Below are 27487 nucleotides of genomic sequence, written 5' to 3' on the forward strand. Positions count from 1 at the left end.
ATAGCTCAGCACAGCTCTCAGGTTCCAGCTGTGCCAGAGAGGCTGTGCTGTGACGGGGGAAGGCCACAGCCCCCCAAGGTGCTGCTGTCACCTCAACCACAGCTCTCCACAGTGTGGCATCAGGAGGCAGCTGCATTAACAATTCCTCTCCTCTACAGAAGCCCACTGATGTCACTTGGAGACAGACTAACAAAGTCTCTGTCCAACGGAGTGCTCTGTCTTGCTTGCATTACTGAGCAGCACTCGCAGGCAGGCTTCTCTGCTACACCACAGGCACATGACAGCAATATTTATAAACGCACAGCATTTGTGTGCTCTTTTCAGCACATCTTTCACAAATGGTATTCCTACCCTTAGTATCCAGCTACAGCCAGGAAAAAAAAGTATTCAACAACAATCCTTCGAGATGCTAAGAAATCCTTACCTTAATAAAGGCTGTATTTATTCAACAGTGAAGACGTTTATTTGACAAGAACAAAAGAGGGCAGGAAATGTGAGTGTGGAAGCACCAACACACACCAAAATGCTGTGCTCACACTGGTTTATGGGAAACATACAAAACAATTCAACATCACAATTACACACGGGGTGAAAACGGAACAGAAAATCAGACAAGTGTCACTGCAGGATGTGTCCCCACCTCCGGGACTGCAACCTACATGTTGCCTGGTTGTGAACTCAGCCAGGCAGAATCGAGAACACCATTAATTTTCCTTAGCGGGGGGGGGGGGGAAAGGCATACAGAAATACTCTAAATGAGGAAGGGTGCAGGGACCAGACTTAACAAAGCACCTAATTGAAGTATCTTCTCTAGCACGTGTTCACATCCCTGTCATTAAATAGGGCCCTGCAGACTCCTCTTTAACAGAGCGGGTGTGAGAGCACAGCAGCTGCCAGCCAGTCACTGGTCCCTGGGCACACTGCTAAACCTCTCTGCAGGAGACACCCACAGCTTGGGCACAGGGCGCAGGAAAAAAGAACAGGCCTTGAGCAGTTTTTTAATTCCCTGCCCTAGAAAAAGTCAGAAAGGAGTCCACAGGGTGGGCAGAGGATGCCTTCTAAATCCATCAATCTTTATGAGAAGGAAAAAAAAAGACTTTTCCCATAAGAGACAAGCCTACCTGTGTCTCTGTAACTCTACTCCCTGTGACTGTGCTGTAGAAAACAAGACAGATGAAGGTCCTCCGCAGCCAGTTCTGCTGAGTGTGTGCACAAGCTGCCACATGCACTCCCACCTCTGAAACGAGGCAGCAGCAGCAGCTCAAAGCCATACTCATTAGAGAACTTTCAAACCCCAGGGACTATTAAAGAAAGAAAATAAACAGGACAATTCCTAGACCAGGTTTCAAGCTTCAGCTATTTTCTGCTGCGATCTCATTCACAAGTCTGATTTAATTTTTGTTGTGACACACACAAATAAGTCTGCCCCTTTCACCTCTGCTCTCCCACGCACCGGTGTTATCTCCAAGAGGACAATACTTGGAACAATTCAGAAGCAGGTGTCAATTTTCTCAAGTTTATCAGCAAGTGCAGACATTTTGTACCTTTCATCTTTAGTACATCTACCCTTACACTTTGCATTTTGGGAAGTTATGTCAATTTTGTGGCATGCTAGTCTACACAAACAAGATTCTTAGCACTCACCTAGCTTAACACACCAAAATACCTTCTTTTTGAATGGGAACCACAGAGATGCTTCTTATGTCTGGGGATACTCTCATAATATGAGCACTAACAAGCTCATGTGAGAAGCTGTACAGCAGCACTGATCAGAGCTGAGGGCCCCTCAGCATATTCTGGAGCACCACTGTGCAGTAACTGCCCCTGAGATTCTAGCAGACTTCACCATGACTCCCAAATGCCTTAAGAATGTGTTATACCCATTTCATGTCCTACCTGCATTGCATTCTTGCTGTTGTTTACAGAACAACAACATTCTCCTGCAACAAAGATGTCCCCACAGCAGGAGCAAGACTTCACCCCTGCACTAGCATTTGGGATAGGAACACTGACCTGAAACGCATCAAGCAATAATGGTAAAAGCAAAGATAGCAGTGGAAAACAGATCACAGCCACGGAGCATCTCTCACAAATCTATCCACAGAGCTATGCTGCAAGACAGCTCGGTAGGGAAATCTGGCTACAGGACACAAAGCAATGGAGAATGAAAGGTGGACGAGAAGAGAAATACCTCAGGAGCTCCTGTGCAATGGCATTAGATTGTTAAGACTGCACATTTTCAATTGCCCGTGTGGCTTCCCAAAAACTACTGCAGCACTGGAGTCAGTGATTGCATGGTACATATTTTGACAGTCTACATAAGCCTTCTAATAAAACCTAATCAATTATCCCTGCTGAAAAAGCCTCGGGCAGGATGATTCAACATGAAATTAATATTTTAATTAAGATACACTTCCACATTCAGATGAAGCAGATGCCACATATTTCACACTGTATTTCTCTAATAAATTTGCAGTTCAGAACTTAAATGGGTCAGTAATAATCATGCACATGTTATAAAATATTGAAGAGTTTGCCCTTCAGCTCCAATAGCATATTGACACTACAACGCAAGATGGTATTAGCTTCTGGAAAAGGAAACAAAAGAGAGTCTGACTTGCCAGCCATGCATGCTAGAAGGAAGGAGGCTCTACCCTTTAATAGCTCAGCTTGTCCAAACTTACTGTTTTCCTGCACCCTGGCCACGAAGCCTGTGAGAGGTATCTGTGGAGTCAACTGAGGCATAGGGGGAGGGGGTGGAGCAATAGAAACTGGTAGCAAGGCACACACCAGATGGGGAAAGTCAAACGGACACGGGGGAAAAAAAAGGAAACAAACAAAAGCAGCCGTCAGTAACGAGGACCACAAAACGAAGTATGTCAAGAACAACAAGAACACATACACAGAAGAACCTTCTTCAAGCTTGTGTTTCCAACGAGGCTGAATTCATGGCTAGCCAAACGAGGCCCAAAAAGCAAAACCTGCCCGCATCCATCTGAGCACAAAGCAGAGCGCAGCCCACAGCGGGGAGCTCCTAGGGTGTGCATGGGGGGGCTCAGGCTGCACGCAGTGCTGAGCTTCTCATTGTGCTCATAATTGCTCAGATCCAGGAGTTCTCTGTATAAAGTATGCTGCCAGAAGAGGAGGCAGTGGTGTGGGGGATTCTGAACTCCTCCTCTACCATCAGAGCAGAGAGCTACATAAACGCAGCAAAGCAGCACTGACAGAGTAAAGACGGCGTCTTTACAGAGGAAATAATGCTGTGATGTCAGTACTCATACAGAGCACCTCCTGTAATTTTTCTGGGGATGCGGACAAGGGACAGCTCACAGCATTGTTGTTTTGCATGTAAAAAGGACCTGTTGCTTGTTGGAAGGAAAACAGGTAGGTTTAGGGCTGAATGGTGTTTTATTTCAAGTTATTAAGCCCTCTGTGGTTAGAGGCGCTCTGCAACTTAACAACTGCAAAGTCGTTAAGTGGCAAAGGCTTCTCATTTCCCTTGAAGCACAGCCCTGCTCAGTGAAACACGAGATGGGAAACACTGAACCAGCGCTCAGCCCTGCTGGGTTGACAGCTGAGGTGTTCAGCTTTTCCCTCTGCACACACCACAGAGGCCTGGTGGCAGCGGTACGTGCCACGTAAAGTACTGGTGCTGGTGGGACAGCACTGAAGGTGGGGAGGAGAGAGAAAAAGCAAACAAAAAAGAAAAAGAAAATAATAAAAAAACAACAGAACATCAACTCATTTGTTTACACCGTGCCTCTTCTCAGGAAAATTTCTCTTGCAGCAAAACAAAATTCCTGTGAAGATGGGAATTCAGCAGCATAATCCAGTTGGAATCAAATTTGAAAGAGGTTCTGTACTTCCAAGTAAGCAACAGTTTTAAATAAAGCCATGACTAAGATTAATGTTTGATGAATAAAAATGAAGCATTTAGTTCATTACAAAACCAATAATCAAATCAACTGAATGAGGGAAACAACCAATAAGAGGGACAACAAACAGGTTTCTCACAAAATTGAAGTAAACGTCTAAGAAAAAAACAGAATATTTGTTAGCATGAGAAGTAAAACCTTAAGAAAACATGGAACCTAGATTAAATGTCAAGAGAGTAGCATTAAAAAAAATCACCAGTTATAGAAACAGAGAAAAAAACAGTTTGAAGTAGAAAAACCACCCATCATCAAAATACTGTTGAAAAAAATTTGATAATCAGTATTTTGAGAACACCAGAGATGCTAGACTGAGGAACAGCACCTGCATTTGAGCAAAAAATTGCTTTGGAAAACTCCAAATGTTCAGAAATAGTGGTGTGCAGAGCATTCAAGGCAACTATTTCCAGAAGTCCTGCTCATTCAACAGAACACAATTGCTTGAGCAGGAGGGGGTTTCTGTTACAGAATTAATTTGGGGGAGCAGGAGTGTGGAAGAAAATGAAAAGTCAGTCTGAAAATTAGGAATGGGAAAAAAAAAAAAACAAAAAAACTAGATAGGTACTGTGCCTGCATAGAAAGATGGTTTTGGACAAATGCCATACTTCTAAACCATTAAGAAAACGTTTCTCTTTGGTGTCTCAAATATTGTCTACATATTCCTTCCTTAAGAGTAAGTATACTACCAGCCAGCTACTGGTCTGTAGAGATCTTCAGCCTAAACATCAGGATTTCTTTTAAAAGAAATATCTCTCTGAAGTTTAAAGAGTTGGCTCAGCACTAGAAGCCATGTGAGTACAATCACTTCTCTATGTATATCTGGTTAAAATGATCCTTGCTGTTTCCAGTAAAGAAGAACTCCACTGGACTTGGACTGAAAACAGTAAGGAAAAAGTTCCTGATCTAAATGTAGCTTTCCACCAAGATTCTAGTAAATCCCTATTTTGCAGAACTTTCTGCAATCAACCTTGCTTGCCATGTTCTGTAGTTAGGCAGAACCCTGCTGACTAAAACCAGGCTCAGGTGCCCACCGCATTCCACCCCTCACTCATTTCCATCAATGGTAGCATTGGTGTAGAAGCATAAAGGAGCTAACTGTTAAAAAGAAAAGAGACTGAACTCTTCCGTCCCTTCTCTAACAGTCAAGTTTAAAGTGAAGAACAGAAGAGAAATTTGGAAACAGAAATAGGATTTGGAAACAAGACAGAGACAAGGAAGAAAATGTGTAGTGGGAAAAGCTTTATGAGCACTGTGCTCTGATAGCACACTCTCACCACTAGTCCAGTAGTGGAGAAAGTGTGCTACAACCACATTAGGACTCCTGCAAAAAAATCTGGTTTTAGTTTATATTCTCCAAGCACACCTGAAATGATAAGTATAATGTGCCCATAATTAAACAGGCAATCATAATAATTTCTCATAGTGAGTAACAGCAAACAACTCAGAGGGGAAAAACAGTGAAATTGCATACAGTACAATCTCTGCACAACTTAAAGAGTTTTTCTTGTTTGTTTTTCCTTCTATTTTAGGAAAGAAAGCAATAATCTTATTGATGCTTTTCACAAATGAATTAAAATGCCATGCATGCTTTTACAATCATTTTGCTCAAAACAGTTTTTGATTTCAGAGCTCAGAAGCTTACTTGAATTTTGAGAATAAAGAGGCCCGCCATTAACATGAGGTTGAGCAGAAAATGGGGCAGTCACAGAAGGATTCCGTCTGTATCCACCAGAAGATGCTGAAGAAGTGGTAGAGTTGTGTCGCGAGATTTGCCTGGTCATTGTGCCATACTGGGAACCAGGAGCTGAACCAGGAGCAGCTGAAAGGCATTAGCCAGAGGAACCAAGGAGAAGACTTGAGCAGAGCATTACTTGGGATAGAATGCAGAAAACAGATAAAGCCCAGAACCTGGGAATTGTTTGATCACACATCACCAATAAATTAAGGCAGTAACAGGAGATGAACAGAAGACAAACATCCCTGTTATAATCAATAACGAGAAAACACACGCAGGACATAAAACAACACTCATATAAAGGGCATTTGAGAAATGCTGATAACTACTTTGACAGCCTGGATGGGGTTGGAAACTTGAACCAGCTTCCAGCTCCTAAGCATATCTCAATAACTCTACATGCAACACCCTTTATTAAAAAGCACACACAGAAAACCACACATTCTGCTCAAAGCCAATGTTCTCTATTGTGAACCAGAATTTGTCTCCAATTATATATTAAAAAATGCTCTAATAAAATTGTAAAATAAATACAATGAGCTTCAGACACTTGGCACATTCACCAATCATATTTGCTAGCGGTGCTTCTATATTCGTAGAATTTGCACTTCTAATAGATCAGTATCACCAGTGCAGGCTGTCAGAAAGACATGTCACTCATTCTTCAAGATGAATACCCATTTTTACCTTCCCCATGCTTGCTGCACAAAAGCCAAGGTTAATAAAACAATTTAAGTTCTCTTTCTGCATTAACCTCTGACAGATAGATAAAAGCATCGAGCCTTGCAAAGTAATGAATCTCAAACGCTGAGGATCAATGCACAACTCTGCAATTTTTGAACGCAAAAATTGTTCTGCAATAAAATGTTCTGTGCTTTTAAATGCATACGTATATATCTTATACATACATATAAAAATATATACAAAATGCACACGTGTGCAGTCAGAAGTTTGCAGTAGTAGTGCCATCCAAAGTCACTTTCGCTTAACACTTCAGTAAGAGAAAGTGCAAAGGGTTACATGGGTCAAAGCCTCCAAAGCTAGTTTCGTAACAAGATCTATGAATTCTGACATCAGTCTGTGATAGGAAAGGGAGAGTTCTGTGTGGTTTTACACTCACTACTTTTAAATCCCTTCCTAACAGCTGCATGGAAGGTTTGAAGCATTTTTTCAAGAACTGTCAGCTTGTATCATAAAGACTTCCAGTTTGGCATCTGCCTGCAGCATTGCAGGATCAAACCCAAGCCACTGTGACAGACACTTCTGCTTTTCAGTCACCTTTTTCCCACAGAATACATACATCTCCCTACATATCAGCTAACGTTTCTTAGGAGAAAGTGCAACCGTAGCAGCTTAGTTTCAACTGCAAGAGTGACAGAGCAAAATAGCAATGTTCCAGCCGATTTTGAGCTCTTTCAGATTAGACTAATTGGATCTTAGCTTTATTGGGAATAGAAATTTCAAGCAACTAGCAGCTTTTTACCCACACCTTCTACATTTACCTTCAGAGGCTTTAACCACAGGAAATTAGTGGAGATTAGATTTGTTTAAAGAAAAAAAAAATCACACCAGAACTGATTTTTATATTAAAATCATGTAGACCCCAGTACAGATGAAAAAAAAAAAGCAGATTCACTAAGTCCATTAGGAAGAGATGATTATTGATTATGCAGCATGACTGCAATCACTTCAGCACTGACACAAGTCTCACCTATCAGACTGCCCATCGGGAGAGGTGGTGGCAGTGGTGGTGCTGGCGGGGCTCCAGGAGGAGGAGGAACAGAAATGTGTGCTAATAAAATAGTTTATATTCTCAATTAGGCCACATATTTAAAAAGCAAGTAAGAAAGCAAGGGCACCTGATAGGCTTCCCAAATAAATACAAAAATGCAACTTCAGTAAACTGATACAAGCTCAGGCCCTGATCCTAAACAGGGTTCTGTATCTGCAGGTCTTTATTCCCATTTATTTCAATGGGATGATGACAGTAATATACATCCCTACTTGGACCAATGCAGGATAAGGAACACCTGGGAAAGAGAAAGGAAAGCCTACATGTGTGTAAGAAATGAACCAAGGAACAGAGATTCAACAGGTGCAACAGCAAAATTACACTGCACCATTACTTTCTTGGGAAAGTTAACATTATGTGCTTACAAAAGACACAAATAGTAAACAAGTGACAGAGATGGGTTATCATCCAGATAATCTTGCTATTTAACAATTTTTTAAAAATGGATTCTACACATTTCCACTGCTCATCATTCTTAAAGATAAGAAAATATGCTTTAGACACTGACAGAACCTGCACGGCTCTCTTTCACACAACAAGTTCTCCTGCTTCTCTCAGGGTCTCTCTCACAGCTTAGCAACTTCAGACTGTACCAGAATAAATGACACCAGTTGAAGAGTTTGAACTACTGGCAATTTTCTGTAGGTCATCTTCTGTATTTTATTTGAGGTTGAGACTTCTACTTACTTGTGCAAACACAAGAGACTGACATTACAGCCTTAAGTTAACATGGGAAGAGTCCCTCCTACCTGGCCCAATGGTTGGCGGTGAAGGTGTAGGCACGGCAATGGGAATGCCAATACTGCTGCTGCCGCTATTCTCTCGACTGCCACTTCCTCCACTACTACCGCTATGGAAGCAAAACAGAAAAACACAAGTATTAGCACACATTTCCTACAAAAGCATATCAACAGTCACGTTTTTTGCGTGAACTCTGCTGGTCTAACTCAATTACAGACTGTCAAAAAATCCCTTGTCTCTACCTACAATCTTATATACCTAATCATCTATGCAGGAAGCATTACACTCCTAATAAATGGAATTAGCTAAGTTGATGAACATCACTATGCATAGAATGTCTAATTACATGATTTCAAAAATAAAAAGGTAAGCAGCCATACCAGTTCTAGGCAACAGAGTAACAACCGCGGGAATAGTTTAAAAGCCTTGTATTAATTAGAAGCAGTAAGCTGGGGCTGGAAGAGTTCATGCCTAAACTACAAATAATTATTTAAAATTAATTATGTTATCAGCTGAAGGAACCTTTCCTCTACTTAGAACAGAGGCTTAGAATAAGAAGTTTTTCACTGAGAACAGCCACGATAATCCAAGCTGGGTAGGAGTAAGGGAGGAATAATTATCTGTATAGCCAAAACACCATTTCACACACACATGCACACAATTTGTGTATAAGAAGTTTGTTTCTAAGACAGTCTATAAGATAACAGTACATGCAGGTGACAATTTGTCTCAGTACTGTTTATATACTCTAGGCCAGCAATACAGATTTTTACAGAACACACTTCTAGTGATCTACTGGAGAGACCAAAACATCTCTCTTCATTGAGGAACGAAAAAAGGAATGAAAGTTCAGAAAACATCTGTCCTTATCCGAGAACATTCCTTAAGCCAAGGCTTGAATTCACACAGATTAAGTGGATAATATAAAAGGAACTAAGCAGTCAAGATGCCTTGAAGCCAAAACACCACCACTTCCAACCGTTCATGCTAATGAAGAAGTACTCAGTGATTTTACAGTTTATTTACCATTCTTGGGTAGCTACAAATCATTCATACATTTCTTAAGAAAATAATACTGTCACAAAAAGAGAATCAGTGATCTGAAATGGAAGCCAAGACAATTCCTTCAAAATTAGTGTTCTGTCTGCTAAAGACACTTGTCACCATGGTTGCAGCTGACTTTCTAACTGCAGTCTACACAAAATAAAGATCTTGTGAGACAAATGTAGCGAGCGTTCACAGGAGCCAGCTAAACAGATTAACAAGATCTTCAATGCATCCAGATTTAGATTTTATTTAATTCTGATGGTATTTCATGAACAAAGTGTCCAAAATTCTCTCAACTCCTAATTAGTGACCAATGGTGTTTAATTGTCTGCTGGGTGTTAAAAAAAAAAAAAAAAAAAGGAAGAAGCTCTCTGAAAAATAAACTACCATTTTATTTTTAGCTACACTGAACTCTTTTGTCTGCTTTTTTTTCCTGCAGTTTTTAAGTTCTGATACCATCAAATTGAGGAAACCAAACTCACTCATGAGGCTTGAAGAAAAATCTAGCCTTGCAATCTGAGAATAAATTTACATACTAAAAAAAAAGAACAAGGTACACAGACACCTTTTTCACTTCAGAACACACTACTCTTTCATAAAAACCCTCGAGCATGTGGAAACAATTGGCTAATGCCAATACCTGCTTTGTGATTAAGCTTTACATTCCACTTCTATCATGCAAGCACTGATTACAAGCATTAAGTTTTAGCCAAAAGAAAGCAATCAGCTCTTTCAGACTACCTTCATCATAGTGTTCTTAATAAAGAGAAATTCCCCTTTGCAACTAGTGGACTTAAAAACAACAACAAAAAATATTCTATAAAGCGTAACTGCTTTTTAGGCTAAGGTTAGCAAGGCAGCTTTTAACCCAGTAGGACCCACCACCACTCAACTTCTCAACTGCATAAATTTTGAAGTTTTGCTTATTTTTGGGAAAAAGTACCACAGAACAAAACAAATGAAGTCTGTGCTGCCAACAGCACTAAGCTTCAAAGCTTTTCTGTGACTTTCAGTAAGTAGCAGTGTGCCAGGCAGGAAGGAGTCTGAATGAAAAAAAAAAGCTCTACCTGTGTGTTCTTGGTCTCTGGTTCAAGGAAGCTGTTCTCCCTGGACTGTGCTGACTGCCCAGTCTGGCAGGACTGGTCATGTAATCATTAGGGACCGTTGGTGGTTTGACTGGCTCCAGGGTTTTGTAAGGAGTATTTCGTCTGGTCAAGGGAAAAAGATTTGAAGACAGAAAGATAAACAATCAGAAGATCAAAAGGATAAATGCATGAGGTAGTGAAGCCACTTGTTTTCTTCAGTTTTCACATGAAACCACAGTGACCCACATTAGAGTATATTTAACAAATTCCACCAGGGAGAGGTGTTGAAATCACCTTCAATTTTCTGACGTGTTCTTACTTAGAAAGATCCACACAAGTAGGCCTAGGGCACAAACCGATTAAAAAAGGCTAAGCTAAACAAATCACCAAAAATATAGGCTTCGAACTACATACCATGCAGCAGTTATACCTGTACCATATCCCAGGGTTAGCTTTTAATACATTGCATATGAACAACTCCTTCCCTTTTAACAACATCCTCTTTCTCCCTTTCCCCTCCAAATGCTTAACCATCCTAAAAGCATTCTTGGCTGAAGGTATTCAACTCATTAAAATAGAAGCAAGTCCAAATTAATCACAGAACAAGTTACATTTCCAATCATCAGTGTTCCTCCTAGCAGCACTGTTTCATGCTGTAATCAAGCATATCACTTAAGCAGATCTTTAAGCACTTCAGAGATCAGCTTCATTGTCTCCATTCTACAGACATAGAAAGTGAAGCACAGAGACTTCCAAGGTCACTGAGCAGACTGCATCAACTCAGAACTGTAGCACGGATCTTTCAAGATCTATTTACCCACCCTGTTCCTGCCTTCAGAACAGTGTGTGCATTGTACTGAGCTGCAGAGCTCTTCAGTTCTCACCAGTAACCAAGAGATCCCTTGCAAGACACCAAACTTGGCAATGTACCAGCTAAGCAAAAACAAAAATAGTAAACTATTGGCATTTAATCACTTGTTCCATTGCTGGTTATAACCAAGCTGTTAAGTTCTATGATTTCATAGTATTTTAAGAAATTTACTGACTTTTTTTACAATGCAGAACACAACGGTACTTAATTTTAACTAAAAATTTCACTATTAAAAACTCTCTTGTGGAGAAAAATGGAAATACCACATTTGTTTGCATGAACAATGGTGTTCATAAATTAGTTTGTCTGTACGAAGAACTGCAGATGACTCTGACATGCAGGCTGCCACCACCTGTAGACCTGCCAGAAGAGATCAGTCACGGGAAAAATAAAGTGACTCTGTATTCCAGTTGTAATAGATAGATACAAGTGAAATCATAAGCACAGAAGATTTAAAATGTGTTTCCAACAGAAATAACCTTGAAACTAACATGTTGAAGTATTCTATCTTGGAATGCACTGGCATTAAGAAATGCAGCCTCTCTGCTCAACAGCACTGTTTATTTTGCCCATCTAATTTCAATATCCTATCAAAAGCAAACCCTGCTACATCGTCAGGCTCAGCTGAGCTTGTTGTCCCAAGTTTCACTGAAGGACTCAAACTCCCAAGCACAGAGAAGTGAAAAATACTTTCTTTACACCACTCAGGTCCAACCCATCCCTCTGTTTTTCTGCCAGTCTTGCATGGGAGAGGACAGCAGCCCTTCCCTGAAACAGCAGTGCCAACACCCAGTGCCTATTGCCACAGGGGAACTAAAAGCAGCCCAAGGCCATGCTCTGCTCCAGCTCCCTCATGGTGCAGCTGCTTCCTCCAACAGCTTCTCCAGCTCCAGCCCGAGCTGCCCCCCAAAAAGCCCCCATTCCTGCTGTTCATTCATTTCACAGCTCAGGAAGTTTCTGAGCGAGACTCCTTCCCAACATCTCTTTGGATCGCCCTTGCCTTGGAGGTATAAAAGTTGTACATGTACTTCAGGGCCCATGTTAGACATAAAACTTGTTCTGATTTTACATGCTTATCTTTGTTTTCTGGATGAAAGGGAGAAGAGCAGCATCCTTGCGGTTTCTAGCATTTTTTTCTGCATCATTAGGGAAAACAGTCATGCCTATGATATTTCATGCTTTGGCAGAACATGGTTGCTTGAGACCAGAGATGTACTTCCTGAACAAGAAGAGCAGATAGAAATCTCCGTTAGGAACCCACATTATTCCTTCCCCTCAGCCAACTGCTGCTTTTCGTCAAGCTCATCTGGAAATGACGTTGGGCTGATTAATCCTTATCAGCCATCAGCTGAGGCAACCAATAGCTCTGGCTTGTTCAGGAATATGAGAGAGGCTGCTCAGCAGTCCGTCAGCAATGCTGCTGCCACACTGGGGGCAGCCAGGAGGATGTAAATCCTACCCAGCTTCCCGGGCTGATCATCAACAACAACAACAGCATTCTCTCAGCTGGGATAAGAGAGACAATTGGAATGCTGATTTTGTGCCCCTGAGCAATGGGAATATTCAGAAAACATGCCGAGGAACCCCCTAGGGTAATTTTTCTGTAGAATACACAATAAACACTGCCATCCTGAAGCAGCAAAGCAGCAAATCAGGATTAAAAATCACTAAGTCTTTGACAAAAGCAGTTGGTGCTCCTAATTTTCCTTGGCCATTTCTCCTGTTCTGAGTCATTACTCTTCATTTCTCCAGCTGCCCAGCTCCCCCAGAAAACATGCCTGAAGCTGATACAGCCATAGCACCCAGATTTACAGTGCCTCAGTCACCCACAGCATAAAGGAAAAAGTAAGCATGACAAACAGGTAGAAGACCTTGTTTCAGATGTCTTCTGAGCAGACAAAGCCACACGGGACATGCTCTGAGCTGTTTAGGTATTCACACGTTGGCACCTACCAACAAATACTTGCTGGCATACAGTGATAAGCATATTTCACTCCCCATAGGTCCAGAGCAGAGAAATTGATGCTACGGTAGAGAAACATGGAGGCTTCACATGGAGGCTTGGGAAAAGCAAAATCTTTCCTCATTTAAATGTAAAAATAAAAATTCACAAGCCAGTGAGAATTGATGTTGCCAATATGTTAATGATGCCATGAATTTTGCTTAGATAATGCAACAAATATGCTATCAACACTTCCTATCTCTGTAATAGTGAGAAACAAGCAGACAAACTTCAACAACAAAATCTTTCCTCTGCTAAAATTAAAATCTTACTGTTATTCTCTCACATTACGCAGGACTTCTGCCCAAAATTCAGGAATAACAATAGCTTCTCCTTTACCCATATCTACAATAAATCCGCTCCCCTGTGAAAAGCAGTTATTTCAAAAGGTCACCATGAAAATATGAGGCAGTGCAGCTGAAAGGGTTTACACAGCAAAACTAATTGTGTTATTTCCTAACGGGAATCAGAACTGCTATCTATCCACCTATTTAAGAAACACCAACACTGGTGCATTTAAAGCTCTGTCTTACATAGGCAGGACCAAGCATTATTCATTCTTACCCCAGAGTTCCCCGGCCTGACATGGGAGGACTTGGTGGTTTTTGTGTAGGCGGATTTGTTCTTGACAAGGTGCCAGTTCTTGCAGGCTGGTTATTTCCATGCTGAAATAAGGGAAAACATGATTTTATTTTTATAACGGAGCAGCTCTATTATTGACAGTTTGTTGGGTTTTTTTAAGTGTAAGAATATGAAGCGAGAATTCCCAGACAGCTGTCAAACAGCAAGTTTTCAGCTACACACAAGACAGACACCAGTATATACAAAGAGTTCAAATGCAAGCTTAATGTTATTTTTGCTATTAATGTACAATAGACATCAGAAAGCTAGGCAATTGACAGTTTCAGGCACAAATCTGTCGTTTCTCTCTTTTCTTTAAGGGGAAGCCACATTTGCATTCATCTCACTTGAAGTGTTAATAATTTAAATCAAACTTTAATGCTGACAGTACAATACAGTCAGCACAGGCCCAGAATGGCTCAGCTCACCCCTGCTATTTGACTAGCAGAGTCATTCAGATTGTCTGGGAAGTCTCCTGCAAAAAAAATGTAAGTGAAGGGAATCGAGGCATCTACTGAATTCAGAGCGAAGCACTACATGTGTTAGAGAAATTAATCATCTATGTACAAATGCAGATGTCAATGTATCGCAGATATATTGACACACGCTAAATGCTGAAAACAAAACAAAACAATCAAGTACAGCATGTTTAATCTAAATATCCTATGGAAAGCAGAGGAGAGCATAAGAGCGCGCTAGTTTTCAGTTTTAATGGCTCTGCAGCCTCTACTATCAGTCACATGAGGCACTGTGGGGCAAAGGAGAAATAACACTTCTTACCTTGGCTTTTAGCCACTTAACGTTGGCAAAAAAAGGGGGAAAAAGGGAGAAATTAATGGCAGATCCATCACAACTGACAGGACAGGTTAAACTACAGATAATCACATTAAAAATATAATCTGTGTCTACTGATACTTAGCTACGTTCCCATACGCTAACAAAGATGTTACTGCCACACAGCACAATGTTCAGTGACAAAGCAACACCCACAGAAAAACCACTTGTGACAAAATGAAGCTTAGCTGAGCTTTGCCAGGTCTGTTTGCCAGGCTCCTCATGGGCAGTAAAGGGTTGAAGAGCCCTCTGTTCAAGTCCAAAACCAAATCAGTGCTATTTCAATGGCAATGTGCACTTAAGAATTGGTTCACAAAACCACAGTTGCAGCGATACGGCGCAGAGTGGACTTGCCCGTTGTTCTGACACTTAACCTTTGTGTGTTTTGAAGAAATTCTAGCTGCTGCTTTGAATGGTAAATAAAGAAAAGGGAGTTTTCAGACAGGATGAGCAGCACAGCCTTTCACCTCTGGTTTATTGATTGAAACCTGATTCAAGCCTGCACTGTGCTGGCTGCTCAAAACAGTGTTGGCAGTGCTCTGAAGATTGTCATGCTGAAATTTCTGCTCTGAGAATCAAGTCATTACGTGACTCCACTGTATTATTTTTACAGCCTTCGTGACTGCAGAGAAAAAAAATTATGACAGCTTGGCTTCATAATTCTATAAGGAAAGCTAATATAATTTTTTTAATCCATGGTGAGCTCTTTAATTTTATTGAGGGGGTAGGAATTCATTGTTTTGAATGCAGACAAGGGGCAGTTTCACATACTTTTTACAAAATCTCAATATCCCCAGTGCTACTTTTAAGATCATTTGGAAATAAACTGTCTTTTCTAGACCAAGAGCCACAGACCAATTTAAAGAGTTCATGAACCTTGAAAAAATAACTAAAATATGCAATACAACAATGCACATGTGTGACACTTCTGACATGGTCTGCCCAACCACTGAGGAACAGCTGGGGTTTAAAAATCAAGAAGTTGAAGGCCAGTACCCTGAAGTTATTCATATTATAAAAACACAAAGCCCATATCAAAATTCAAATGAAAAAGCCTAGCTGAGGTAAGTAAATTTGAAGGCCATCCTGTTCACTCCCTGTCCAGGCCAAGGCTCATCAGCGGAGCAGCAGAATTTTGAACCACATTTGTCCCTACATTCTTATTTCATGGACAAACATGATGTTCAGTTTTCAGGATGCCAGGGTAATCTCCCAAGCACTATACTTTTCAAACAAGCTTTTAGCATTTAGCTTTCCCTTCTCATAGGAGGATCCTTCCTCTTACTTCTTCCAGTTGCCAAGGGCAATAGCAAAACACAAATAAAGAGACCAAAACGTGAAACTGCTGTTCTGCTCCCCCTGCCCCCTTCCTAGCAGCCATAGATAGAAACCTTTCGAAGGCTTAAAAGGAAGGGTGGCATGGCTTCTTACCCAGTCTCTATCACTAGATTTGTCTGCCTCAGAAATTTAAAGGCAAAAAGCTTCCTCTCTTTCCTTCCCTTCTGCAATGTCACTCATCACTTCTGGAGAGTTTTCCCACCCCCTCCTTAATCACTGACTTACACTCTGACTCCTCTGCAGCAAGAGTATCTTCATCCAGCACTGAATAAGGGATCTGCCATCTCATCTCAAACTTTCCTGCTGCTAAGCACTGTTCAACACGCTGAATGTATCCAAAGTACAGCAGCTCTTGACCTTTATCCCTAGACTTCACCAGGTGCCCTTCACCTCTTTAGTACCAACTAAACGATGCACACATTTCTTTATTATGCAGAAGAGTTGGTGGCTGCTGTCATTCCACTTTCAATATGTGAAAAGCTCTGTTCACGTCCTCTGCTCTGCTGTTAATATAAACAGGAGTCATATGGGCAGGAAAACACAGAAGGAAATAACACAAAGGGAGCAGGAATTCTTATGGGAGAGGAACACTGGATCCAGAAGACAGAAGCATGGCAGGAACACAAATGAATCAAAGGGAGATGAGCCATATGGCTGTTTAATCATGGTTAGTAAGCTAATTAATTAGGAGACATTTTCCTGTATTTATCGGCTCATGTTATGAGGTCAATCATGCTGGATTTCTCGGTTTGAAAGCCAAACTTAGTGCTAACTAAACAATTCCAAAAACTGTTTTGAGCTGGAAACAGTTTAAGAAGCAGCCTGGTATCAATATAACATTAAAAACGGGGGGGGGGGGGGGGGGGGGGGGGGATGCAGGGAACCAAAGGGAAAAAAGGGAAAAGCAGGTATACATTTAGCATAGGTTCTCCAACTGCTGCCAGGCCAGACAGCAGAGCATGACCACCAGTATTGACTGACTCATCAGGAGAGGAAGGTTGGAGTCAGGAAGGAAGGAAACATAGGGCATAAGAAAAAGGCAGTGGTGTACAAGGTTTACAGCTTGAAGAGGGAAGCCTGTACGGAGAAGGATCTGTAAACGAAGAGACAGGAGGTGCAAAAGGTTTCAGAAAAGCTAAGTGAAAGGAAGAGCAGCACTGAGCTCGAGACATGTAGTGAAGACTCCTGCAGAAGCTGTAAGGAGCACATTTCTCTCCTCCTGCTAGTTGTGATACTGTACACAGGGAGAAAGCCTCCAGTATTCTTGACATGTCAGAACACCACCACAGTGCATAGGTTTGCTGGAGACGTTTTTGATGTCAAAGTATAGAGCCATACAGATTAGGATGTTCCCAGAACGAAAGTGCTTGAATGCACTTCAAGCAATGGACAAAAGCAGGTGCTAACAAGTCATGCAAGGCATTTATCACAGTCAAAGGTACAGCTATTTCTCTAACTGAAGGAGGGACTTCAGAGCACTCAGACTGAGTTTTTATGCTTGGACTGCTTGTTTGGACAGAGAAACAATGTATTGGGACAGCTAAGTAATGACTCTAAGCTAGAGGCTTCCTTGCTTAAGGCAATAGTTTCAGCAATTCCAGCCTGCTCAGTTCTGGCCATCTAAACATCAGAAAAATAAGTGCTGATGGAGGCAGGACTGCAGGGCTGTGCTGTACATGAACAAAAGGACAAGGCTGTGAATGGCAGAAGATTCGTGGCTGGAATGGATGGGTGGAGTCTGAGGCAATCAGAAGCATCTACTGGTAGCCAAAGAACGTCCAGGTTTCTGAAGGCCTCCACTGCTGGACTCAGGAGGCAGACACTGGAAGAACTTTTAACAGTTTCCATGCCAAGCAACAAGTCATGTGTGAACATTAGTCATGATTCAGAGAACCAGAAAGCTATTACTTGAATTAATTTATAACATGAAATTTGTGTTTGGAAAGCTACTGCTACTAACACTGCGTCAAACTCACTTACATGAGCAAATCTATCTAAAAGCATGGAAATACCAAAATGCAGTTGCACGCAGCAGCGAAATTCTCCCCATGCTGAAGTCCAGGCAGCTTCTTCCATTCATTTCAGCTAGGAACTCCTCCATTTAGGTTGTAGCAACTTTAAATCTCTGTGCAGGTTGACAGTACTTCCCCTGCTGTATGCGATTAATGTTTCTTGAAGTAGTGAATTTAGAGAGACAATTTCACTCTGTATTCTGCCATGCGTGGGATCACTGAAAGCAGTCCTTAAAGGCTATCAAGTGTAACTGCTGTCCAATGGAAACACAGGTTTAAAAACTGCTGTCAGTATAATCTGCATTAATAGAAAGTGCATGGCAAACTCAGAACTGTATTATGTACATTCTGTAAAACCAATAACCATCCTTAGATCTGTCATTATCTTTGACCAATAATCAGCCATCAACCGCAAAAGAAAAGCATGATTGCTCTTGATGATTGTCTTGCCAACCTCTCCTTTTGCTTATAAAAGGCTTTTCTCTTATTAGTCAAGGGAGAATTATCTGAGACAGCCATAGAAGCAAGGCAGCAGCCAGGCAATCCAATTGCTCCAGAAGTATCCTCACAGGTTTTGCACAGGAATTGCTGTCTGTCTCGTCAGCAGAACAGGTCTGGGTTTGGTGACACAATGGGAGCAGGAAGAGCAGCAGCAGGAAGGATATTTGAACATGAAGGGATGGGATGCTTGAGGAAAGGATGCAGTAGAGAACCAGTCTGGAACAGTTTCCTTACAGAAATGAAGACAGGGACTTAGGGAGAAGGGCATCTGCAATCAAAGCTGTTTTTCAGAAGGCAGCCTGTACGTGGGTGTCAGACACTGAGGGAAACATGCTTCTGCCACCAGCTCTGTGCTGTTTTTAAAGAAATCATTACTGTGTCTCAGTTTTCTTACTAGAACAGTTCAGAAAGCTTTTTTTTTGATCTTTACTTTGTTACAGTCTATTGTATGGCAGCTACCTGGCAAAAACTTAGGCTTCAAATCAGTGTTTCTTACAAAATAGAATGTGCAGGTAAAGTTTCTGCAATGAAATTTTACCTTTAACTATAACATCTTGTAAAATCTCCTGTAACTCAGTAATTGCGTTGCTTTCTATTAACAGTAACCAGATGTAGCTTGTCACTATTGCTCTGCTTCACTTATTTCCTCTTTTTTATTTTTTGTTTTGTTTCCAAAGTCATTTTACTTTAAAATGTTTTTACATATTAAACTGCTGTTAAGACACAGGAACTGTGGATGATGAGCAAATTTCATACCATTCCCTCAGTACTAATCAATAGCTTTGGTCAGAGAAAGATGCATCAGACTCCTGTTTTAAAACACTTCAACCCTTCTGAATTCTTTAAGTTAGTAATATTTAATAGCTACAGTAAAATAATGCACACAGACCCAAAAATATTTTCAAATTAGAAAACAAATAGATCGCAAAGTGCTGAGTTTTCTTTGCAGACAGAAAGTCTTGAAACCTGTGTTACACCAGATGACACCACGCACATTTCTGAACTTCCAGGAACAAGTACCCTGTGAAAAGCATTTGCCATCAACACTCACAACAGGCATCAGTGCTGGCAGCAGGGAAGATTGTTTTTTCTCCCCAGAGAAGGTTCTGTACCCTACAGCAATATTTACTGTTTGGCCATGACCCCCAAGTGATGCTGTGACATTAATGAAATTACGTCCTTTGAAGCAAGAGGCTAACACAGAAACCAAGGCAGCAGAGGCTTGGATTTGGGATCCTTGGCTCACTTTATTTTTATTAAAGTGAATTATTTAAAAGTTAATATTCAAGTGGCCAGCACATCAAGTTGTATCTTAAAGGGATAACAGGCATGATTAGGTAGCCTTCCATACTCACACCAGTTCCTCATCTGTATTTTTTTCTTGCACAGACAGCAGTAAGCACACAGACATAGGTGAATAGAGCAAAAGCACGGCAAGGGTGAGAGCAGAGTCCCTGCTGCAAGTACACTTCTGGCCCCATCCCTACTTCGAAAAGACTCCTTCCAACTTTTATTTTCCTAATTAAAATTTTTTAGTGCTTAAATCCCATTTGACTTGTGGTCCTGAAAGCTTCTTACAGCTGTGGTGCAGTGAAATATACGTAGTTTAAAACCAGGAAATTCCAACAGCTGAAAAGTAATCAGTCTTCAGACACAGTTTGAGATAGTTTCAGAACTGTTTGCTGCATCCTGCAAACTCATTCTAATTACAACTATCAGACATTTCAATTTCACATGTATTCAACACTATCTCCGTCACCACAAGACATTGTTTCAATTTCCTACTTTGCTGCAATTCCATCTGCCATCTACTAAAAGAAAAAGATTGTAACAAACTCTAAGGTAAACTCCAGGGCTTTCAAGGCATCTTCAAGCTTCCTCCTCTTCCTCCCTCTCTTACACTGAGGATGTTCTGTATGAGTAATTGTATTTGACCTATTTATTTGCTGGCATATTACTTTTTCTCTTTTTTTCTTCCTCTCCTTTCACAAAAGAAGGGGAAAAGAAGGAAGGAAATGTTCAAGTAACCTCTGCCTAATAATTTCTAACCAAGCTCTCTACACAGGAAGGTGAGCTCCCACATCACAACCATTACTCTTATTTACTAAGAATGACTTCAGCTATGTTCCCCAACCCCCAGAGGGTGACAGCTGAGCAACTGCTTAGAAGACTGCAAAATGATGGTCTGTTTATTTCCTGTGGCCATCTACATGCAGTGTTTGACTAGTAAGGGAAAGTCCTCCCCATTTTGGCTCATGCTAAACCTACTTCATAGGCATACATTGAAATTAAAAATAAAATATATAAGTTTTAAAAGGCAGCTTTTCTCCTTATGGAAATTTCATCCACATGAGGCCCTTCAAAAGGAAGAGTAAGGAGTGGAGCAGCCAGCACAGCTTGGGGCTGCCATGGAGTTTCAAGCTGAAGAAGAAAGCACCTTAGCGACCTTGGGATAGTTTGCAGGAGCTGTTCTATAAGATCCTGCTGGAAGGAGTGCTAGGAAACAACACTGCCTTCCAAGGAGGCATCTTCCACCAGGGAAGAAACCTATCACGTGGAACAGTTGCTTGCCACCAGTTCCTCCCAGCCCACCAAAATTGCTGATGCAGGCAAGAGGCAGGCACATGGAGCCCTCCTCAGTGTCCCCAGCACAGGCTTATGCTTTTGTGGCCCCTCTATAAAGCCATGAGAAGCATCACAGAGAGACAAGAAAAACAAGCATGCCTCCAGAAAACGTACAGGGGAGGAAAGTACTTCTGCTGGAGGTTATAACCACCCTTTTTAATTCTTTGAGATATTATTTTTGTTTGTATTTCATTTATTACTTCTATGTACATCAAGTCAAGACTGTTCCTTTAAAATATACTGCATATTTTAATGATGTTTTTTGCTATGCAGAATCAGTTAATCCAGCCTGTACCTTCAGTCCTTCTTCCTTGCATTCCTCCTTTTTGTCTCCTTGTCAAAACACGTTATTTCAAAGTGCTGCATAATTTTTACTTAAAATTTAAATGCCAATGAATGTGTTGTCTTTTATTTTATTGACCGTTGCACAGCGGAGACAATCATGGATCCACAGTCAGTAAAACTGAAAACTCAACTTTCTTTGCCTAGAAAAATACAATTTCCCAGGCTTTAGTGGAGATGTTGCTGCCTATCAATTTTGGAGAGAAATCTTTGTTAAAAATCTTACTTTCTTGACTGGAGCCTGAGCTACATTATAAGACTGTTCTTGGCATGACTTTGCAGTGCAATTTCTTGTATGGTCCTCCTTCATATGTACGTTTAAGAGGCAACTCAGATTCTCAGCATCATCAGTAATTTGTGCTGACATCCAACACAATCTAATCCAGTTTCTTCAGTTATTTTGGCTGAATATGCTTAAAATTGGTCTATAGCTTGATCTGCTACTTCCTTTAAACTTGTGATCTGTGACACACTCCAGGAAACCTAGTGAAATGCTGGCTAATCACGTGTAACTATGTCCCTCACTGTCTCAGCCCAACCTTCTCAACAATGCATGCAGTGAAGGTCAATACTGATGAAGGCATCAAAAGTATGACAGATGTCTTCAACTACCTACCTGAGGCTGGGCCAGCAGCTTATTTCACTCATGTAAAATGTCCACATACTGAACAGCAACATCACCTTTCTACTGAATGTTTCATGTTTTCTACAGTCATAAAACAGACTTAAGAATATTTCTCAAAGAAACTATAGCCAGATATAAATTGTTGCTGACTTAATAATGTTGCTAATTTGGTCATCACTGGATGTTAATTTACCTCTGAACAGATGAAGTTTGTTATACCAAATTAAATCACTGACAGTTTAAAAAAATATATTAAGAAGATGTGTCTAAAAACGGGTAAATGGCATCTCTTCTTCACCCTCCCAATAAAAAGGGTGACAATTATAAAGATGCTAGTACTCCTAAAGAACATGACTATACTGGAAAATGTAACTGCTACAGCTAACAACTTGAGCATTTAGAGACTGAGCAACTTGTTCTGGGCCTTTGCAATACAAGTAGCACAGGAAAGCATTAGCTTCAAGGACTAATAATAATTGTTCTGCTTTTAAAAATGTCTTCTGCAGCATCTGACCCCTGGAGCTCTTAAATGCATAAACCAATATCCTGACATCAAATTTGTCAATTCCTGTATTCTGTATTCAGAGAGCTCTTTCCTTGTATGAAGGCAGAAAAATCATCAGTTTCTCTGCCTCCAGTGTTTCTACGTTGCAGCAATTCAGGGCTAATCTTTCAGGCTTCTACATAGGATGGGCTCCATCCAGCCTGCCTCAAGTAACAAGAGTAAATCAGCCCTAAAAGTTACAGGCTAGTACAGGTTTAGGTACAGGTTTGACTGCCAGAAAATGTAAAAAAATAAAGCAGGTAGCCAAAAGCCACTACAGTAATTCATATCCTGGAGCTTTCATGGTATAGATATGCACTCCAGCTTGTGCTGGAATTAGACTTGTCTGGGCATTCACAGGGTTACTACAATGCAACCTTGGCACTCTCCCGTGTTAATTCTGAAGTATCTGTTCCTCAGGAACTCAGATGAAGGGCCCATGAAGGGCTGATCAAGCTGCTCTGACTAACCAGAATACATCAGGCTGAAGATCTTGAATAAAGATCTTGAATAAAAGCTCTTTAATACTATTCAGGAGAAGAGTGTTGTGAACAGAATATACCTGAAGGCCTGCTCTGGAGGGTTTACCATTTTATTATCTGCTATGAAAAGATACTCAAGGAGAAAAGGGTGTTACAATTCATTTTACCCACAACCCCTTCAAGGGAAGTGGACACTAATTTACAAAGGCTTTTTATTCAGAGAAGGAAAACAAGACTACTCAAAAGCACAAATGTGTGGGAGATGTTAAGTGCCACTGAGACTTCAATGCCAACTAGCTAGTCCTGCTCCTACCAGCCCCTGCCTGTCATTCCACCCCCTCCAAAAAACCCCCCAACAATTACCCCGTTTTCAGATTACTTATTTTTTCTTACAAGTTTAGAAAATAAAGGGAGTGACAGAAAAGTTAAATAGTTGAGAAAGTAGTCAGAATTCTAGAAGTTAGTCATGGCTTTCATGACAAGTCACTAGGCTAAGATCATAAGCCATTATTTCCAGACCCTGACTACCACTGCCAGTCACAAGGCTACGGTAAACACTGCTTAAGTAAATCAGTAATAATAATAAAAATCTTTATAAAACAATCCATTCTGTTACTGAAATGTTTGTATGTGGGAGCATATCAAACCCACAACCCTCCCTAACATAAATGAGTGCAACATTTTAAGGTCATTCTGCCCAACCTTATCACCTGGTCTGCACTACTTGGAGTTCTCAAGTGTCCAGGTATTCTTACCTTTACGCCATGGCCAACATCATCCAGCACCGTGTAGTCTATAGGTTTTCGAATATACCTTACAGGACGCTCCATGTTCGCTGGTGCTATAATTTTGTGAGTTCTTGATGTGTTCTTATTGGTCGTCAAAATGCCTATCTCTCTGCGAGCAACCTTTTCTTTATGGATGTCCACAGTCTAGATTAAAAACAAGAAAGGATGGGTTTCTTTAGGCATTTGTTATTTTCTTTTCAGAGCTATCTACCTATATGTTTAGGCCACACTATTAGACAAAGATTTTGAACTGAGATAATACTGCTGGAAGGATGCCAATCCATTGACAAAATGAGTTTAATCAACATGAACAGTGCTTGTAAATTATACTTTAATGAAATAACCAATATTAATAATAAAATTACAATTATACATTATTGCCTTGACGCTCTGAAGACACTATGCAGATACAGCACGTGCAGATTAACCCTCAACATTCTTATGACTGACAATAGTGATAAATGACATCAGCTCCCCAGCTGGGAACCCAGAGCAGGCAAGCTCAGCAGTCTGCCCACAGCCCCAGAGGGCACGAGGCTTGGGAAGCTGGGAGGCAATTTTTTTCAGCAGTCATCAGTGTGTGTCACACTCTGCAATGGGAACCACCAGGCACAGCACGGAGGGTAGTTTCACACAGACTCCAACACCTTTAAAGGTATTTAAAGATGCAGTTAGGGGAATACAGAAGCCACATTCATCCACTACTCCATCATAGTATTTTTAATTATTGCTCTGCAGTCTGTGTGGGATCAAACTGAGCTTCATGTAACACATACGTGCTTTCTATGTGCAAGAGAATCACTGCTTAAATCCTACCCAATGGAGAACATATACAGATCAAGTACTGCGCAGCCACAATAAATCTCATCTCTAGAAAGCCTATTTCAAATGCAGGGATTTAATTTCCCAGTTAAAGTAGTTACTGGAACCACAGGATCTCATTGCAGAAGATAGAATCTGACAAAAACCACCACCCTCAGTCACTCTGAATAAAACCAATTGAATCACTACTAAGGAAAATAATGCTCAGCGGGTAACTGTCAATTTAACATGGAGAATCTATAAGAGAAACAGTGCCAAAACTGAGACAGAACAAAAACCTCCTCACCCATCAGTAGGTTTGGGTACTTCTCTAGAAACAGCCAAAGTGGATATTAAGTGCAAGGTTATCTTCAGTGAAACAGAATCAAAGATGAAGCATAAAATTAGTTTGCATCTGACTCTACATGAGGCAGGATGAAAAAGAGAAAGGTAAGCACTGAGGGAATTATGAGTTTCCAATCTCTAGGAAAGACAGCATTCAGTGTTTAGAGTTTACTATGAAATTCCCCTTGATGAAATTTCTTTTCCTTTTTGTATTTAGTGTATGTGCTCACTGAATCATTAATTTTCTTAAGAACAGAAAGAATCTCCTCCTTAACAGCTTCAGTACATGGCACTGCAGATTGCAAGTGGGAACACAAGCGGATATTGAGCAAGCCTCTTTCTGGAGCTAAAAGCTAAATAACAGATAGCTTGTAACATTGCAGAAGGGTCTTTTACTTCCAAAAGTAAGGAATATAAACAAAAATAAGAATTATGATTTTTCCAGAGCAAAATAAGACATTAAATGTGCGTGTTTGCATTAGCTCATTTGGAATAAGTTCATTACTGATCCCAACAAAGCTGTGGAGCAAGCTTCACTGTTCTAAAATACTCAGGCACTGAGAAATACCAGTGGGGGGGGGGGGGGGCAAAAAGCACCTTTCCAAATGAGACAATCCCAGACACCACGTACTTGCCATTACATCTGTATCAAATACCAGCCACTGCACCCACGTTTCTTCTGGCAGCCAATTTCACAGAACACAGAGCAAAGACTTCAGAACAAGACTACCTGTGTTTCTTCAGCTCCAGCAATTATTCGCTCTTTTCCTTTCAGAGACTGAAATATACGTGTAAGCTTTGTCCTTTAGCTGGTTTTCAGCATGATCAACAGCTACATTGTAAGTATTCTGCTACATGTTCTTAGATCACCTCTTCCGATTTCTCTGTGTAACACAAACCCTTTCAATGAACCACTAAAATGTAAGATCTCAAACTATCTTGCAGAACTCTGAGGTGCAACTCCTCACATTTTTAATACATGACAACTGCATAGGAAAAACAATATCAACAATAACAAAACACCACCACTTCAGTCACCCAAACAGCAGGAGATGCCAAGGAGAGTGACAATTTAAGGCACATAGTACAATGTTTTGAAAGATGTTTTAAAATACTCATATGCACATGGAAATACATAGTTCTACTTCATTTCTATGATCAGAATCTGTTGCTACTAATAAATTCATCCTTTGCACAGTACGGACAAAAACACATCTTTAAATTCTAAGACTTCTGTTAATGTTGATGGCAAAGGGAAAAAAAAATCCTAAGCCTTTCACCATACAAAAAGATTCATCTTTTCCTGGCAGGTGGTCCATAAGGCTGACTTTTCCTCTCTGTAACAAACAATGAAAATTCCATAAATTACTAGAGCAGAGGATAAGAGATTCCAGGAACAGATGCTGTACCACATATGCTTTAAAAAATGACTGAAGTAGCTCTACAGCAAATTCTTGTTTATTATCTAAAGTTGTCACAACAGGAAAAGAGCAAATATTAAAATTATCAGACAACTTATCCAAAATTAAACACAGAACAGAGATTTGTAAAGTCTTTCCACAGATTTCAGACCAAGCAAAGAGATCACTATCTGTATTTTATTTCAGGGCCAGAAATGTATGGTATACATGTATATTGTGAACGGCATGCAGGCGTGCCTGTGCAAGACACTCATTTGCTCTTCAAAGCAAATGAGGCTGCAACTCTTCCTTACCACATATGGTGCACTAGAAACACAAGGCGGTGTTTTACCCTATGCAAAGCATATGCTTGAGCAGGACAATATGCTGCCAATCAGCTACTAGACAACATCTTGCCTCCTCAGGAGAAGTGACCTTTAATAGATCAATAAAGATTGCATGTTAATTGTTCTTTACAGTAAGGGTGACAGAGCACCAGCACAGGCTGCCCAGAGAGGTTGCGGAGTCTCCTTCTATGGAGATATTCAAGACCCATCTGGATGCCTACCTGCACGACCTATTGTAGGGAACCTGCTTTAGCATGATCTCGAGGTCCATTCCCTTCCCTGCAATTCTGTGATTCTGTGATTTTAACGTTGGCATCTATATCTGTGTGCTTGATGTCAAAGTGTAATTTTATTGTTTAGTCGCTGCTACCCTAACAGCAATAAACAGTTTGTGATGTGATGCACAAAACCTACTTCTAAACCTCAAAGATGGAGAGATGTAAACCGTAGCAAGCAGGCCTTGGGTTAAGGCAGAGTGCCATGTACTAGGAAACAGTCAGACCAGCTCCAAGTACATATGGCCTATCCTGTAACAAATGTGGCAAAATGTAAGGTTTTGGGAATAGAGAAGGGATTTGCACTCCTAAACAACACAATCCAGCAGGAAGATGCCCAGCACTGCACTGATTTGGAGGAGACGGTCCTTCCAGAAGTACATGTTTTCTTTGGAAAGCAGA

At 40.8% G+C, this 27487-nt stretch overlaps 1 protein-coding gene across 12 annotated transcripts in view; it reads right to left on the reverse strand.

The window, feature by feature from the left end:
* The window catches only part of ABI1 (abl interactor 1), a 74759-nt gene that overhangs the window by 3569 nt on the left and 43703 nt on the right, over positions 1–27487 (reverse strand). The window contains exons 3-10 of one of the 12 annotated variants that reach the window (XM_065731388.1): positions 23885–24061; positions 14607–14621; positions 13770–13870; positions 10315–10455; positions 8209–8309; positions 7379–7459; positions 5575–5751; positions 2685–2771 (exon numbers count right to left, since the gene is read on the reverse strand). In XM_065731388.1, coding sequence (XP_065587460.1) covers positions 2685–2771; positions 5575–5751; positions 7379–7459; positions 8209–8309; positions 10315–10455; positions 13770–13870; positions 14607–14621; positions 23885–24061 — 880 coding nt within the window. The remainder of the gene's footprint in view (positions 1–2684; positions 2772–5574; positions 5752–7378; positions 7460–8208; positions 8310–10314; positions 10456–13769; positions 13871–14606; positions 14622–23884; positions 24062–27487) is intronic. The other 11 variants (XM_065731389.1, XM_065731390.1, XM_065731393.1 and 8 more) reach the window with 11 other exon arrangements.

This window comes from Cyrtonyx montezumae, unplaced genomic scaffold (genome assembly GCF_038088225.1).
Source record: "Cyrtonyx montezumae isolate F1298 unplaced genomic scaffold, pur_monq_1.0 scaffold_14, whole genome shotgun sequence".
NCBI lineage: Eukaryota > Metazoa > Chordata > Aves > Galliformes > Odontophoridae > Cyrtonyx > Cyrtonyx montezumae.